Raw genomic sequence first — 15,836 nt, forward strand, 5'->3', positions numbered from 1 at the left:
CATCGCTTGGCTCAAGCTCACGATTTTCAATCTACTGCAGATTTTCTAGCTGACCTGGATATTCCATCCCTTTCATCCGCTGACTGCTCTCTTCTCTCTACTCCATTTACTGAGAATGATGTTCTTCGAGTGATTCGAAGTATGGATGGCTCAAAGACTCCTGGCCCAGATGGGATTACACCCCGTTTTTATCAAGTGTTTTGGCCTCAGATTGGCCACCTCGTATCTGCATGACCATCTTACGTTTCTTAATTTCGGTGTTATGTTGAAAGAGTGGAATCATACCCATATTATTCTCATTCCGGTGGAACACCCCGAGATGGTTACTCAGTTTCGGCCTATTAGTCTTTGCAATGTCATTTACCGAATTGCGTCAAAATGTCTTGCAAATAGGCTAAAGCTTGTGATACCTTCCATTGTTTCCGACTCTCAGCAAGCTTTTGTTCCGGGACGCCTGATGTCTGACAGCTGTCTTATTGCCCACGAGGTGCTTCACTATATTAACAAGACGACAAAGGGTACAAACTGTTACGCTGTGCTTAAACTTGATATGAACAAAGCTTTTGATCGTGTTTCATGGTCTTTCCTAATGCTGATAATGAAACGTATGGGTTTCCCCACTTTCTGGCAAAACATTATTTGGGAATGTGTGGCTACCATCTCTTACAGGGTACTTATTAATGGAGAACCCTCAGAATCTTTCCGTTCGTATTGTGGTCTTCGGCAGGGGGATCCACTGTCTCCCTATCTTTTTATAATGTGTATGGAAGTTTTGTCTCGCCAGTTACTCAAAGCTGAAAAAATTGGCTCCATCACCGGTATTAAGATCTCGAGATACGCGCCTACTCTTTCGCATTTGTTCTATGCGGATGACGCTCTTCTTTGCTGCAAAGCAACACCGCTGGCATTTGAGACTTTAAGGGATCTTTTCAGGGATTTTGAAGTGGCTTCGGGTCAAATGGTTAATTTTAATAAGTCCTTTATTAAATTTAGCCCAAATACACCTGTGGACTTCAAAGAGCATCTGACTTCTATTTTGAAGATGAATCATGTGCCTGCTTTTGGTACTTATTTGGGAGTTCCTATTGATTTCCCTCGGAAACGGTCTGTGATGTTTCTCCCTTATATTGATAAGCTTATTACTCGCATTGCTTCCTGGTCTGCTCTTCATCTCAGCCAACCAAGTAAATTGATCATTATTTCGGCCATCTTGCTGGCTTCCCTGAATCATGTTTTCTCCGTTGTCCCTATCCCTCTTGGTGTATGCCGTAAAATAGACTCCTTGCTGGCGTCTTTCTGGTGGCGTAATGATTGGAATAAGCAGTCTATTCACTGGGTTTCACAAAGTGTACTGCAAGCGCCGAAAGAATATGGAGGTCTGGGTCTTAAAAATTCACACCTCTTCAGTCAAGCTTTGCTTCTTAAGAATTTCTGGCGTATCCATTCACAGCCAACAGCACTGGTGTCAAGATATATGGTTCCAAAGTATGGCCGCGATTTGCCTATCCCTTTAGCTAAATCTCGCGTTTCTCAACCATCGTATATATGGTCTGGAATTTGCAAGGCTGTCTGTGCGGCTAAAAGTGGTATTTGTTGGAAGATTGGTAACGGAAATTTGGTGGATATTTGGTCCAGTCGTTGGATTAATGGTGCTCTGCCATCTGTTTCTGCTCCAGTTCCAGCTCCGGATTCTGTACCTTCTCTTTCGGATTTCTTACTGGAATCGGGTGATTGGAATCCTACTATGGTTTTCAGATATTTTACCTCCACCTGTGCAAAAGAAATAATTGCTTTGGAACCACCTGCGACGAACTTTGATGACTTCCTTTACTGGAAATATACTGAAGATGGCACTTACTCAGCTAGGTCTGGCTATTCCCTCCTATGGTCTGAATCTCCAGCTTCCAGCTGTATTCGCTCGATTGTCCATAACTTTCCTTGGCAGCTCGTTTGGAGAAAGGAAATTCCACCCAAACACTCGGTTATGTTATGGCGGTTAGCTCATAACATTATGCCAACAGCTGATAATTTGCTTTCAAAACATGTGCCAGTCGACTCCGTATGTCCACTATGTCGGGCATCCCCTGAAACTGAAGAGCATTTGTTTCGGAACTGTGTCTTTGCCCAGCATATCTGGAAAGCATCTGCCCTTGGGATTAACTCCATTGCTAACCCATCTATTCCTTTCGTCTCTTGGATTGCAGATTTTGTGTCATATCTATATCGCCAAGCTTTGGCATCTGATCGAAAATGGCTGCTGCTTTACTTCTGCTGTGTTCTCCAGGCCATCTGGACTACTCGCAATTCAGTGCTTTTTCGAAACAAGATGGTTGACCCTGTGGTTACATGTTGCATTATTCAAGATCTGATGCACTCACATAGTCGACTTCCAGAGGTGAGTTTTCCACTTCTAAAATCACTTTATGGTATAGATGCGCCTGCTGCTGTTCTGGGTCAATCAACCCTTCCACGAACAGTGTTTTCGATCTCTGTTTCACCACGCACTGCCCCACGCACGCGTTGCTTCACCTGCTGCATCCGCTGTTCTGATTTGCATTTCTCCGACTCACGCATTTTACGCGCAAATTCATTTCTGGATGCATCGACTAGAGCTCTGTTACAAGCTATGCAATACGCCCATTCGGTGGGCCTGGGTTCTGTTTGTTTTCAGGTTACTTGTTGTAAACTATCTGCAGTTCTGGCAACCACTTTGCCAGTCCCAATTACTGTGCGGAATTCCATCCGAGAAATCCGTGCTTTGTTTGTAATTTATCCTCATCGGTGCCGTAAGTCCGCAAAAAGCTAACTCGTATTGCTTCGTCCTTTAATATAATGGTTCATTGTTGTCAAAAAAAAAAAAAAAAAAAAAAATTAGATAACTAGTAACTACGATTATTTATAACTAGAAATATGTTGGGCTCGAGGTTTGATCCAATATAACTATAACCCCAATTGCTTTTCCAAATAAAATAGTATAGTAAAATAAAGTAAATAAATAATTTCCAATTCGATAAATCATTTATATAAATTATTTTAAAGCGGTAACACAAGCCAAAGAAAATACCAAAAATATTAGTAGTATTACAATCTTTCCTCCTTAAAAGGAACTTCGTCCTCGAAGTTCGAGTTTAGAAATCAAAACATTATTTTCGAAATTTATGTGGTATTACAATCTTTCCCTCTTAAATGGAACTTATCATCCTTAGCGGAGCTACAAAATGATTTTCATCTCCAATTTCACAAATAGCTTCAAGTAAGCAAAGCAAGGTTAAACATACTAGCGTCATCGCACACTACATTGTTCACAAAGCTCATAACATCATTCACAATATGACGTCTAAGAGAAGTAGATGGTTATCATTTTTTTTCCTCTAAGGGAAGATTCAGGAGGACATAATCAATCATCTACTCTCGCACATAATTCTAGGAAAGTTCAGCAAAATATACTACATCAGCAATCCCAAGTAGCAATAATTTAACAACCTCAAACTTTTTAAGAAACTTAATGCACGAAATCTACAACGTGTCAATAAATTCTGCCAAATGTGAAGTGATGGTAAGGAGATAAAGTTCATCTACTTGGCTAGGTTTAGGCGTTCAACAACCATTAATCTGGAAACTTTCATCTAGAAAGTTTCACCAATTTTAGCTGCAGAGAGTATAAACAAAACTCATATTTTTTTTAATACATATCTCTATTTATGTGAAGTTGCTGGGTTTGTAGAACTGCCATTTATAATCTCTCCTATTTAAGTATAAGTATTATGGCCTACGACATTAAATACAACTTCCTTTCTAGTGACCATCTTCAAGCATACTTCCTTTAACATGCATCAATCATATGCAAGCACGATGAAAATAAATAGAGCTTGTAAGAAAGAAAGAAAGAAAAACATAGCACTGAAAACTAAAGAAGATGAAGAAAAATTCACCCTTAAAGCCGTGCCAACAGTTCTTGCCTAACCAACAAGACATTTTCCTTAGTGTTAGGTCCAAAATTATACTATTTGGCCTGGGCTACGTGGCACGAGATAAGTGGGTAACTAATGAGCAATGGACCAATGACATACATGGGGGAGTCGGGCCCAAGGACCGAAGGAAGAGGAATACGGGTAGAAGACTAATGATGGGTATGACCCAAACTCTACCTTGAAGAGCAAGGCAATTAAGTGGGAAACCCTAATAAACCCACTAGGGTCTTTTCACTATAAATAGATGGAAGATAAACAAGAGAAGACATCCATAATTCATCCAGACAAGAACAAGCACAACGGCGTACAACAAAGCCGGAGCCAATCGCCAATTCTTATCCTAAAGCTACGAATAATAAGAGACACATGAGACAAGTTCTGCCTTTAACTCCAACCAATTACCATGAGTTCATCATTAGATAATGATTGCATCATCATTATCGTATAATAAGCACCCCTGTACAAACCTACGAAATACCCACAAAAAGTATTCAATATCATCCCAATTGTGTACTGTACATCCCCTTTGTACGTACAAGCATCCGTAACATACTGTATACTGTACTTGTGCTCCGATTACTACATAGTGGATTATTGGCGAGATACCGACTCCCCCCGCGGTTGTTTCCCACATCGGGTTTTCCGCGTCACCAAAATTTCTCGTGTCATTATTTCCTTATTTCGTCCTTTACTTTATTTATATTGTTGCTCCGTCTTAATTATGTACATATTCCATCACAAGTCATATATAATTTAACGCCCCGTTACGAGGCTAAAAAGAGTCGGTCACTTTAACCCTAATTGGTAGAAATATACCAAAACAGTTTGGCGCCCACAGTGGGGCATGGTGATCGATATCTATAGCCAAGTTGTCATCAAGTCAATCTCCGGTACCATGTCTGCTAGCGAACAAGATCTCATCACTATTCATGAAGTCAGCAGTAGATCCGCTCCCCATAATTCATCCGAAAGCCAGCAGCAAATCTGCTTCCGGGTATCGTCCAAAAATCAGCAGTAGATCTTCTTCCCAGAAGTTATCCGGAATCCAGCAGCAGATCTGCTTCTTGTGATCCTCCAGAAGTCCCGCAACAGATCTGCTCCCTGAAGTCCCACTAGAGACCAGCAACAGATCTGGTCCCCGGAATTTCCCTCGAGGCCAGCAGCAGTTATGGTTCCCAAATTCCTCCGGCATGCAGCAGTAGATTTGCTCTCCGGAGCCGTAGATCTGCTCCCTGAAGCCGAAGATCTGGATCCCGGAATCCCTCCAGAATTCAGCCATGGATCTTCTCCCCGAAGCAGAAGATCTGGTCCCTGGAGTTGCCCAGAGTCCTCCAGCAGATCTTGTCCCAGAATTCTTCCAGAGTTCCTCAGGAATTTTGCGGTCCTACTTCCTAGAACTTTGGTTCCCGAAGTTCCTCTAGAGTTCTACAGCAGATCTGAACGCCAGAGTCCCTCCAGCCTCTAGCTACCAGAGAGCAGGAATGGTCAGTGTACCAAAAACCGCCAACAGCATACCAGCAACATGTGTACTAGTAGGAGGCGAACCAGCAGAAATGCTCAGTACAGGCGCACAGAGTCAGTGATACCATGCTGGGGGCAAAAGTTTCAAAGAGATAATCTGGAGCCTGCAGTAAGCGGAGGACACCATGGATGCCTAGCATCGTGCTGCTCTCCCATGTTGACCAGAATGGAGGCAGCATCAGGTAACATCGTATCTTGTAGTTCTGTTGGAGCTAAATTCCTCCCTGTTGCAGGAACTTTCAGCCAGCAGGAACCAGATTGACAAACTGAACCAGTGTCACTACAACTCCACTATTTGGTACTATTTCGCCCGTCTCTAACCCTCTTGCAGGATCAGAAAGCCTGGAGGAGCGACCACCTGTTATCACGTGGGGGCAGGTCCAGTAAAATAAACTCCATGAGTCATGTTCTACACTTTACACCCCTATTTGTGCTAGAATAATTCACATGATGTTTTGGGTAGATTCTGCGCAAGCCTGAATCAGGTCAGGGTAGAGTAATTGCAGGGTTAACTAGCTCGACAATCTGGACTACGATTGTAGGACAGGCTACTATGAGCGTAAAGTAAAACAAATAAAATAAAGAATGACACTAGAATTTGTACGTGGAAAACCCTTAAATGAGAAAAAACCACGGGCACCAAGCCAAGTGAGGATTTCACTAAGTATTATGGAGAATTATTGTATAATCAGTACAATATAGAATATTTTGCCTAAGTGTTGTAATGTGTTTGCTTGTTGCATAGTAGAATGTGTCTTGAAATGATCTTGACTCCTCCTTATATAATAATCTTCATTGGGCTGAATAATCTCCACAATTATGGCGTAATATTCTCTCTTAATGACGCCATTAATTGCGCCTTTAATGCTTATCAATAATCGGTTAAATGCTTGATGATATGATATAATATTCTCCTTAATTACTCACTTAATTGGTGTAATAATGCTGAAATATTCTCCATAATTATCCTTGATTTGGTCAAATAATATTTGTTTGCTTAACCGTTGTCCTCTCCTGCTTGGTGCCTGTCCTGAGCTGTCCTGACACTTTTGTCTTGATTGTCAGGTCAGAGTTGAACTTGACCATGGAGATGGTACATGGGTCCAGGCTTGGTTATCTAGCACTGAACTTGAACTTTCCATGACAGCCATACCCTGATTATCAGGCCAGGGTAACTGCGGAAATATCAGGCCCAACAATTGCCCCTTATCTTCTCATTATTGCTGGGTCAGGCTAGAAATGAGAAGATAACTATCCTTCTGACTAAGTACCTTCTTAAGGACGGTTGATTATGCTTATCGCAAATAATGGCTAGTCGGTTTAATTTTGACAAGTGTCCTATTTACTGCAACCGCTTTAATTACTGCATGCAAGTTGCAGTAAACCCTAAGTATTCACCGTGAGTTAACCCTTGCTCTATCTTTCATCAAGACTTCGATCAATTCCTTAGAAATCTTCAAACTTCTCTTTCAATCTTCATCTTCAACCTCTCGAATTTTACTCAGTTTTTCCAGAAACTCACAGAAACTAACACCATGGTTGCCAAAAGAAAATCTACCAGGGGTGCCGTTGCTCCTAGCAGTCCTTTAACCCAAAAACATGCTGAAATTATTTCTGAAAACCAGCCTGAACCTTCTGAGAAAACTTCTACTGTCCCTCCTATGGAGATGATATCCATCATTCACAAAGAGTTTGAATTCAAACCCACGAAAGCACTCGATGAAAAACAATCTCCCCCCAATCGCCTCAAACCTGAATTTGCTCAAATTTTGAAGGATAAAGGGATTATTCCTGCTGATGCCGAGGTGTGGATTCCTGAGGATTCTCCTATTAGTGCTGACTGGTCCTGCCTTGGGTGGTTCTGTGTCCATGAATGGGCCTTCAGGGCAGACTTTAAGCTTCCTCCTTCTCCCCGATGGTCGAGGTGATCAAAGAAATTGGTATTCCTCTCTATCAGATGATGCCTATGATCTGGAAGGTGGTTCATTCAATTGTATATCTGTGCAAAAAACACAATCTGTCTTTCTCTCTTGAGGACCTGAAAAGTTGTTGTTCTTTGAGAACAAATTATCCTGGCAAGGTTAGTTTCAAGGTCAGGCCTTCAATTACTCCCCTGCTCAGTAACCTGGATAGCGGTCATGATAAAAATTGGGTTGTTGGCTATATGTTTGTCAAGACCAACTCGATTGGGCCTGACATGGCATATCTTAATTTTGACGCCTGCCTTGCTGGTAAGTAACCTAAAAATATTTTCTCTTCATGCACTAAAGTTTATTAGTAGAAAATAAATAATTCAAACAAGGTGTACCTTTCTTGCAGTGTATGATTAGGGGAGCCATATTGATTATCCTTCTGAAAAGGTATCTGCTTTCCTGGCCATACCCTCAACAGAGAGAACATGGCCATTCTGCTGTGGGGTAGAGCGTTTTCCCCATTGCCTGAAAACTATTGGACCTGCTAGAGTCCCTAGGTCTGCTAAGGCTATTGGTGCTTCAACTTCCGGTAGTAAGATCCTTACTTATGTTTGTTTGCTTATTTATTCTTGTGATATAGCAGTTACTGTATCACTGATACAGTCATTCGTTTTGCAGCCACTAGGTCATCTACTAGGCTGGCCAGGTTTGGTACTGCTGACCTGAACGTCGGGCTTGCCAAGGTGAAGGAGGAGGGTTCACAAGGTAGTGGCGGTCCTGTCTCTGGCAGTGGAATAGTACCTGATCAACCGATTAATTTGACTGATACTCCTGCTATCTTTGTTGAGACTACTCCACCAGCCCAAAAGAGAAAGCAGTTAGAGGCTGGTATTACTGCTCCTATCAAAGAGGTGAAGGCCAGGGTAGATAATATGGACTTTGCTAGGGAAAAGATCCAGGAGTATACTGCTTCTATCTCTCTTTCAACCCTGTCAATAGACCCTGTTGAGTCTTCTACCAAGGCAGTTGCCATGGTCGATCACGATGTCAACCGTGTGACAGATGCTCTTGCATCTTCAGGAGAGGTGGTTTTTCTTTTCTTTCTTCCTGATTTTTCCTCTTGATAGTCTCTTGAGTTATATTGTTGATGGCTTGTTTTTATTTCTTTGTTCAGGCTGCGATGTCATGCCTTCTCAATGCTTATCAATATACTTCACTGGTAGCCAGGGTCAATTCAATTGGCTCTGATTTTGATAAGTTGAAGTCTGAGTTTTCCTTTGCTCAGGCTGACTTAGCTGCTGCCAGGGCTGATTTGAAGAGGGTGCAGGCTGAACGTGATGCTGCCAAGCTTGAGGTTGGATCCAGCAAGCAGTTGCTACAGGAGGTGATGAATAGGAACGAGGAGCTTTGTCTTGAGAAATATGATTTAGAAGGCAAGCTAGATGATGCCTCATTTTATTTCTTTATTAAGGGCAAGGCTGCTGCTATGTCTGAGCCTGTAGAAGCCAGGGCTAATTGGAACCCTGAAGCGGAGATGGCTATTGCTGCTGGTAGGTATCCTGACTTGCATAATCTTCGTGAGGATCAGGAGGTTGACTCTCCTAGGGAGCAGGATGCTGAGGATGAAGAGGCTAATAATGTTGCTGTGGATGATGCTTCCAAGGGAGAGCAGTAGTTTTTAAATATTTCTTGTTTGGTTTTAGCCCATCCAGGGGGGATGTCCCTGGAAAGACAATTTGGTATTTTTGTGGTCCTGGTCAGGGAGGTTATCCCTGGAAGGATATGAATATTTTGATGCCTTTGCCCTAGGGGGTAAGGGCTTTATTTAATATAAAGTTCGCCTTTTAGGCTTCCTTTTTTAACCCTGTTATCCTGTTTTCTTCAGGCTTGTTAGTATGCTTTCTTTGAACCTGTTAATCTGTTTTAATCATTCAGTCCTGTGTAAGTTTTCAACCATGTGCAGTTTGAACTCTGTCATGGTTGAAGTGGGTGGGAAGCCGGCCTGTCTAGAGGGCTTATGTCCCCTGCATGTCTGGAGGGCTAGGTATTCGGCCTGTCTAGAGGGCTTTTGGATGTGTCGTCATGATCTCTCACCTTCTTACCCGTCACATTGCTGCGTCCAGCTGTTGTAGACGTGCGCGGTAAATAGTCAAGTCAAACAATTACTTCATGTCTGGTTGGTCCTGTATTTGCCGTATCTGGTGTGGGTTACCAACTACGTTAGGCACGACAGGGTGCAAAAAAGTTCATTTTTAAAAAAATACTTGAACAAAAAATAAAGCTGAAATATAATAGAGTAGCCCTCAATCCTGAAGACTTATTCATGCAACAACATATCATGTATAATTTTTCAGGATTCAAATATTATATTTGAGATGCATATATCATATCAAGGTTGATCATCCGAGTTTTACATATAGGTTACACATAGAACATATAAGACAGGCAAGCAATGTATGCAGAATAAAACACGTCAAATAGAGGTACTGGATTTTTACCTGGTCAGGACAGGATAAGGCTGTTTTATTCTGAGATTTTATATATGAAATAATTTCAGATGTGTTACATTCCAGGATCTTGGAATCATTTCTCCATCTAGGGTTTGGAGCCTGTATGCTCCTTGTCCGACGATTGAGTCGATTAAATAGGGGCCTTCCCATACAGGGGCTAGCTTGCCGGCTGATTTTTCTTTTTTGTTTGGGAATACTTTTCGTAGGACAAGGTCCCCTTCCCTGAAAACTCAAGCTTTTACATTTTTATTGTAACTTCTCGCTACTTCTTGTTGATACAATGCTATCATGATTTTGGCAGCATCTCTCAATTCTTCTGTTAAGGCCAGGCTGTCTTGCATCAGGCTGTCATTTGTTTCTGTACTATTCAGGCTGTATCTTGAGGTTGGTACGCGGATTTCTACATGGATAACTGCTTCACAGCCATACACCAAAGAATAAGGTGTTTGGCCAGTTGAAGGTTTTGGAGTTGTCCTGTCTGCCCATAATACTAGTGGGAGTTCTTCTGCCCATCTGCCTCATTTTATCTTTAGCTTCTTCTTCAGGCAGCTGATGACAACTTTGTTACTTGATTCAGCCTGGCTATTTGCCTTTGGATATCCACGGGTTGACGTTACCGGGTTGATATTCCATTCAGCACAAAAAGCCATAGTCTTTTTTTGCAACGAACTGTGTGCCATTATCACACACTATTTCTGAAGGAATTCCATACCTGCAAATGATATTTTTCCTGATAAAATATATTACTTCCTTCTCAGTGACCTGCCTGAATGAATGAGCTTCTATCCATTTGGAGAAGTAGTCAGTCATGGCTAGCATGAATACTTTCTGGCCTGGAGCTACTGGTAACTTTCCTACTATGTCCATGCCCCATTTCATGAACGGCCAGGGTGCAGAAATTGAATGTAGTAACTCACATGGTTGATGAATAATTGGAGCATGTATTTGACAGGCTTCACATTTTGAAGAGTATTCCAATCAGTTAGCTCTTAGGGTTGGCCAATAATAGCCAGTCCTGAGTATCTTGCTTGCCAGGCTTCTGCCACTTTTGTGGTTGCCACAATATCCATCATGTATCTCTTGGATTACCTGCCTGGCTTCATGTGGTTCAAGGCACCTCAAATATGGTCCAGCCTAAGATCTTTTAAACAAAGTGTTATTGATAATGGAATAGGTAGAAGCTCTGATTTTGAAGGCTCTGGCCTCATGCCTGTCCTCAAGTAATATGCCTCGTAGGAACCAGTCATAATAAGGTTTAGTCCATGAATTATTGTCAGTATTGACAGGATTCACCTGTTCAGGCTTGCTAATAGCAGGTTCAAGTAAATAGACTATAGGTACTTCATAAAAAATAGCAGGGGTAAAATTTGAACCAAGGCTAGCTAGGGCATCAGCCTGGGTATTCAGGTCTCTTGGTATTTGCTCGATATCAAATGAGTGAAATTTAGCGCAAAGTTTTTTGGCATATTCTAAATACAAAATCATTTTTTCATCTTTTACTGTGTAAATTCCTTTTATCTCATTGGCAATTAAAAGTGAGTCAGTTTTTACCTTTAAGTTTTGAACATCGAGGTCTAGACTTACCTTGACTCCTGCTATGAGGGCTTCATATTCTGCTTCATTATTGGCAGCCTTGAATTCACAACTCACAGCCTGAGCTATTATGTCCCCTTGTGACGATTTTAGCACTAATCCTAACCCTGTACCCCGTACATTGGATGCCCCATCTGTGACCAGGGTCCATTCCTGGTCTGATGTTTTATTTTCTAACTGGTAAACTTCTTTGGTCAGGTCTGATTCTAGGTTAGGGCTGAAATCAGCCACAAAGTCTACTAAGGACTGTGATTTGATTGCTGTCCTGGGTTCAAAGGTAATATCATCGATACTAAGCTGGACTGATCATTTGGCCATCGTAGGAGACAGTTCAGGCTTCCGCAGGACAGATTTTATGGGTAGGTTAGTCCTGACTATTATAGGGTGACATTCAAAGTAGCGGCGTAACTTTGCACATGACATAATTAAAACTAAGACATATACTTACATAATAGACAGGGTATTGCTGACCTTCTTGTTCCTTCACCAGGACTGCACTTACTGCTGTGTCGGTCACGGATAGGTATATTGACAGGGGTTCCCCTTTTTCTGGCTTGGCCAGTAAAGGTGGAGATGAAAGGTATAACTTTAGATCCTGGAAGGCTGCTTCATGTTCAAGTGTCCAGTGGAACTGTTTATTTTTCTTGAGCAGGCTGTAAAATGTTTTACACCTCTCAGAAGATCTGGTTATGAATCTGTTCAGGGCAGCCACCCTGCCTGTCAGTTTCTAGATGCCTTTAACAGACCTGGGTGACTGTAACTCTAGTATAGCTTTAATTTGTTCTGGACTGGATTCTATGCCCCGTTTTGTCACCATATAGCCTAGGAACTTCCTTGTAGAGAATCCAAAGTGGCATTTTGTATGGTTGAGCTTCATGTTATATTTTTCCAAGATTTGAAATGCTATTTCTAAATGCTTCACATGATCTTGTGCATTCTTGGATTTCACCACCATATCATCGATGTAAACTTCCATAATGTCCCCAATATGATCTTTAAACATCATGTTGACCAGGCGTTGGTATGTTGCCCTTGCATTCTTTAGACTGAATGGCATGACAGTGTAGCAATATATGCCTCGGTCAGTAATGAATGCAGTACTCTCCTGGCCAGCAAGATGCATCTTTATCTGGTTGAATCCACTGGAAGCATCCATGAATGTTAGCATCTCGTGCCCTGCCGTTGCGTCTACCATGGCGTCAATGTGTGGTAGAGGGAATGGATCTTTGGGGCAGGCTTTGTTCAGGTCAGTGTAATCTACACAGACTCTCCATTTTCCATTCTTCTTTTATACGACAACCACGTTTGCTAGCCATTCAGGGTACATAACTTCCTTGATCATGCCCATGTCCAAGAGCTTGTCTACTTCTTCATTGATGATTAGGTTTCTTTCAGGTCCGAATTTTCGTCTTTTTTGCTGCACAGGCTTGAAAGATGTGTCAATATTGAGCTTATGAGTGATAATATCCGCGCTAATTCCAGTCATATCAAAGTGAGACCAAGCAAAACATGAAGATTTATTTTTGAGAAAACTTACTAAATCAGGCCTGATAGTGTCAGGGGCATCAGACCCAACTAGAACATACCTGTCAAGTTACTCAGAATCGAGGATTACCTGATCCATTTCCATCTTTGGTGGTGCTACGTATGTGCTCCTGACAGAGTATTTTAATTGCTATGCAAGGGACTTACCTGCCTTGGAAGGCTTCAGGTCCTCAGGGTAGCATTCCTGGGCTGATTTATGCTCACCTTTAATGGTTGCTATTCCCCATTCTGTTGGTATCTTGACACACTGGTGATAGGTTGAGGGAACGGCCTTGAGATTATGGATCCATGGCCTGCCTAGAATGACATTGTAAGAGGACAGACAGTCAAGGACCCCAGATCTTTCATAGGATACAACACCTTTAACATAGGTAGGGAGATAGATTTCTCCTAACGTGTTCCTTGTTTCTCCATTGAATCCTACCAAGACGCTGAATTTCTTAGTAATTTGGTCCTCTTTAATTTTCATGGCTTTGAGTATATCTAGCATGATCAGGTTCACCGAGCTGCCTCCATCTATTAAGATCCTCCTTACATTGGTAGTCCTAATTTGCATGGAGATCACCAGGCCGTCATGATGCAGATCAGGAATGTCTACCAAGTCACAATCACTGAATGTGATGGGCGGTAAACTATCAGGCTTGCAGGGTGACTTCGTCTGAGGAGTCCTAGCTATCTTTTTTTGCTACTGAACTGGTCAGGACACAAATTTTCGATCCACCATTTATGAATTTTACTTCATAGAGAGGAGGTGGTGGAGGAAGATTGCGCTTTTGCTTTTGCTCCTGGTTGCTTCTATTCTGATCAGATTGGCTACCTTTGGTTCTGATCAGATCTTTGAGATATCCAACCTTCAATAGGTAGGCTACCTCCTTTCTGAGAGTAAAACAGTCCTCTGTTACGTGTCCTACATCCATATAGAACTCACACCATTTGGTCTGGTCTCTTATTGGGTTAGGGTTGTCCAACTTTCTAGGCCATCTGACTACTAGTCCCATGCTGTCAAGTCGCCGGATCAGGCCTGCAATGTCAACGCAAAAGTTATGTTCAAAAATAGGTGGATTAACCTTAGCCTTACCTTGCTGTTCTTGTGTCACGTTGACTTCTGAATGATCAGCCCTGGTATACAGGGTTGTCCTGTGACTGCTTCCCCTGTTGTAACCTACACTTTTCCTGTTCGTCTTTTCATAGTCCTTTGTATTGCTGGATGCTCCAACCTTGTAGCTCTTGTCTTCTTCTAGCCTGATATAAGGAAGCGTCTTGGCCTGAACATCCTCGAAGGTATGGCAGGGATACTTAGTGAGTTCTCCATAGAGATTACTATGGGGTAATACCCCTGCCTGAATGCCTCCACTGGTGTCCCAACATCACATCTAGGAATGGACACCTTCTCTTTATTAAATCTGTTCAGGAAGGCTCTGAGGGTTTCATCCGGCTTCTGGGTAATCCTATATAGGTTACTGGAACGCTTTTCTAATTCCCTGCTGCTTGCAAACTGCTGGTTGAAGGTGTTGATCAGGTTAGCAAAGGACTTGATACTTCCATTGGGCAGGTTAATGTACCACTGCAGCGCAGGACCGGTTAGGGTTGTTCCAAATCCTTTGCACATGCAGACCTCCCTATACTCGCTTGGAATTAATGCAGCTAACATTTTTTGTTTATTGAAGGCCACATGATTTTGCGGATCTAAGGTCCCATCATAAGTCCTCATGGATGGAACCACAAATTTCTTGGGGAGATCCACCTTTGCTATTTCATCCACAAAGGGTGAATCAGCATAACTATCAGGTGCAACCTCTTCCATGGTGATGGGCACTCCAGGTATCTTTTCGATTTTTTCATGGAGCTTCTTGATCTCCTGGACTACCGCCATCATGATTGCTGCTCCTGTCTCATCAGGCTTCTCTTCATCATCTTTGGGAGTTTCTTCATCACCTGTGTTGATCACTTTCTTGGCACTAGGGCTCCCAAAATTTGAAAAATCAAAATGTTTAATGATTGATGAGAACGGAGTTCCTGGCTGAATTTTGGAGCCTGATCCCTGAGTTTTTTCCAACTTCTGTTTCAGGGCTGACTCAGATTCTTTCAGCTGTAGGATTTCAGCCTCACTTTGAGCCATGTTTTCTTTCAGATTCTCCATTTCTGCGAACTGTTGTAGGGCGGCGTTCAATTGTTCTTCCACAGTGGGTTGTGCCATTTTCTGTTAATTTCTTTTATAGTTTTGTTGTGAGAGGGAAAAAATATTTTTTTTTGGTGGGAAGGAAAAAAGATTTTAATGAGCTAGATGCCCCCACGGTGGGCGATTGTTTTGGGTAGATTCTGTGCAAGGCTGAATCAGGTCAGGGTAGAGTAATTGCAGGGTTAACTAGCTCGACTATTTGGACTACGATTGCAGGATAGGCTACTATGTGCGTAAAGTAAAGCAAAGAAAATAAAGAATGACAACAGAATTTGTACGTGGAAAACCCTTAAATGGGAAAAAACCACGGGCACCAAACCAGGAGAGAATTTCACTAAGTATTATGGAGAACTATTGTATAATCAGTACAATATAGAATATTTTGCCTAAGTGTTGTAATGTGTATGCTTGTTGCGTAGGAGAATGTGTCTTGAAATGATCTTGACTCCCCCTTATATAATAATCTTCATTGGGCTGAATAATCTCCACAATTATGGCATAATATTCTCTCTTAATGACGCCATTAATTGCGCCTTTAATGCTTATTAATAACCGGTTAAATGCTTGATGATATGATATAATCTTCTCCTTAATTACTCATTTA

At 41.9% G+C, this 15,836-nt stretch overlaps 2 protein-coding genes across 2 annotated transcripts; one reads left to right on the top strand and one right to left on the bottom strand.

Annotated features, from left to right (window-relative positions):
- The first annotated feature begins 319 nt into the window (after positions 1-319).
- Positions 320-2,806, top strand: LOC141617273 (uncharacterized). The gene has a single exon (XM_074434457.1). The coding sequence runs from the start codon at positions 320-322 to the stop codon at positions 2,804-2,806; it is 2,487 nt and encodes an 828-aa protein (XP_074290558.1).
- A 9,990-nt stretch (positions 2,807-12,796) lies between these two features.
- On the bottom strand, positions 12,797-15,250 carry LOC141617274 (uncharacterized). The gene is made up of 7 exons (XM_074434458.1): positions 14,849-15,250; positions 14,402-14,797; positions 14,132-14,318; positions 13,775-14,074; positions 13,201-13,647; positions 13,046-13,083; positions 12,797-12,925 (listed from the first exon to the last, which is right to left on the bottom strand). The coding sequence occupies exons 1-7, from the start codon at positions 15,248-15,250 to the stop codon at positions 12,797-12,799; spliced, it is 1,899 nt and encodes a 632-aa protein (XP_074290559.1).
- Positions 15,251-15,836: the final 586 nt, after the last annotated feature.

This window comes from Silene latifolia, chromosome X (genome assembly GCF_048544455.1).
Source record: "Silene latifolia isolate original U9 population chromosome X, ASM4854445v1, whole genome shotgun sequence".
Taxonomy (NCBI): domain Eukaryota; kingdom Viridiplantae; phylum Streptophyta; class Magnoliopsida; order Caryophyllales; family Caryophyllaceae; genus Silene; species Silene latifolia.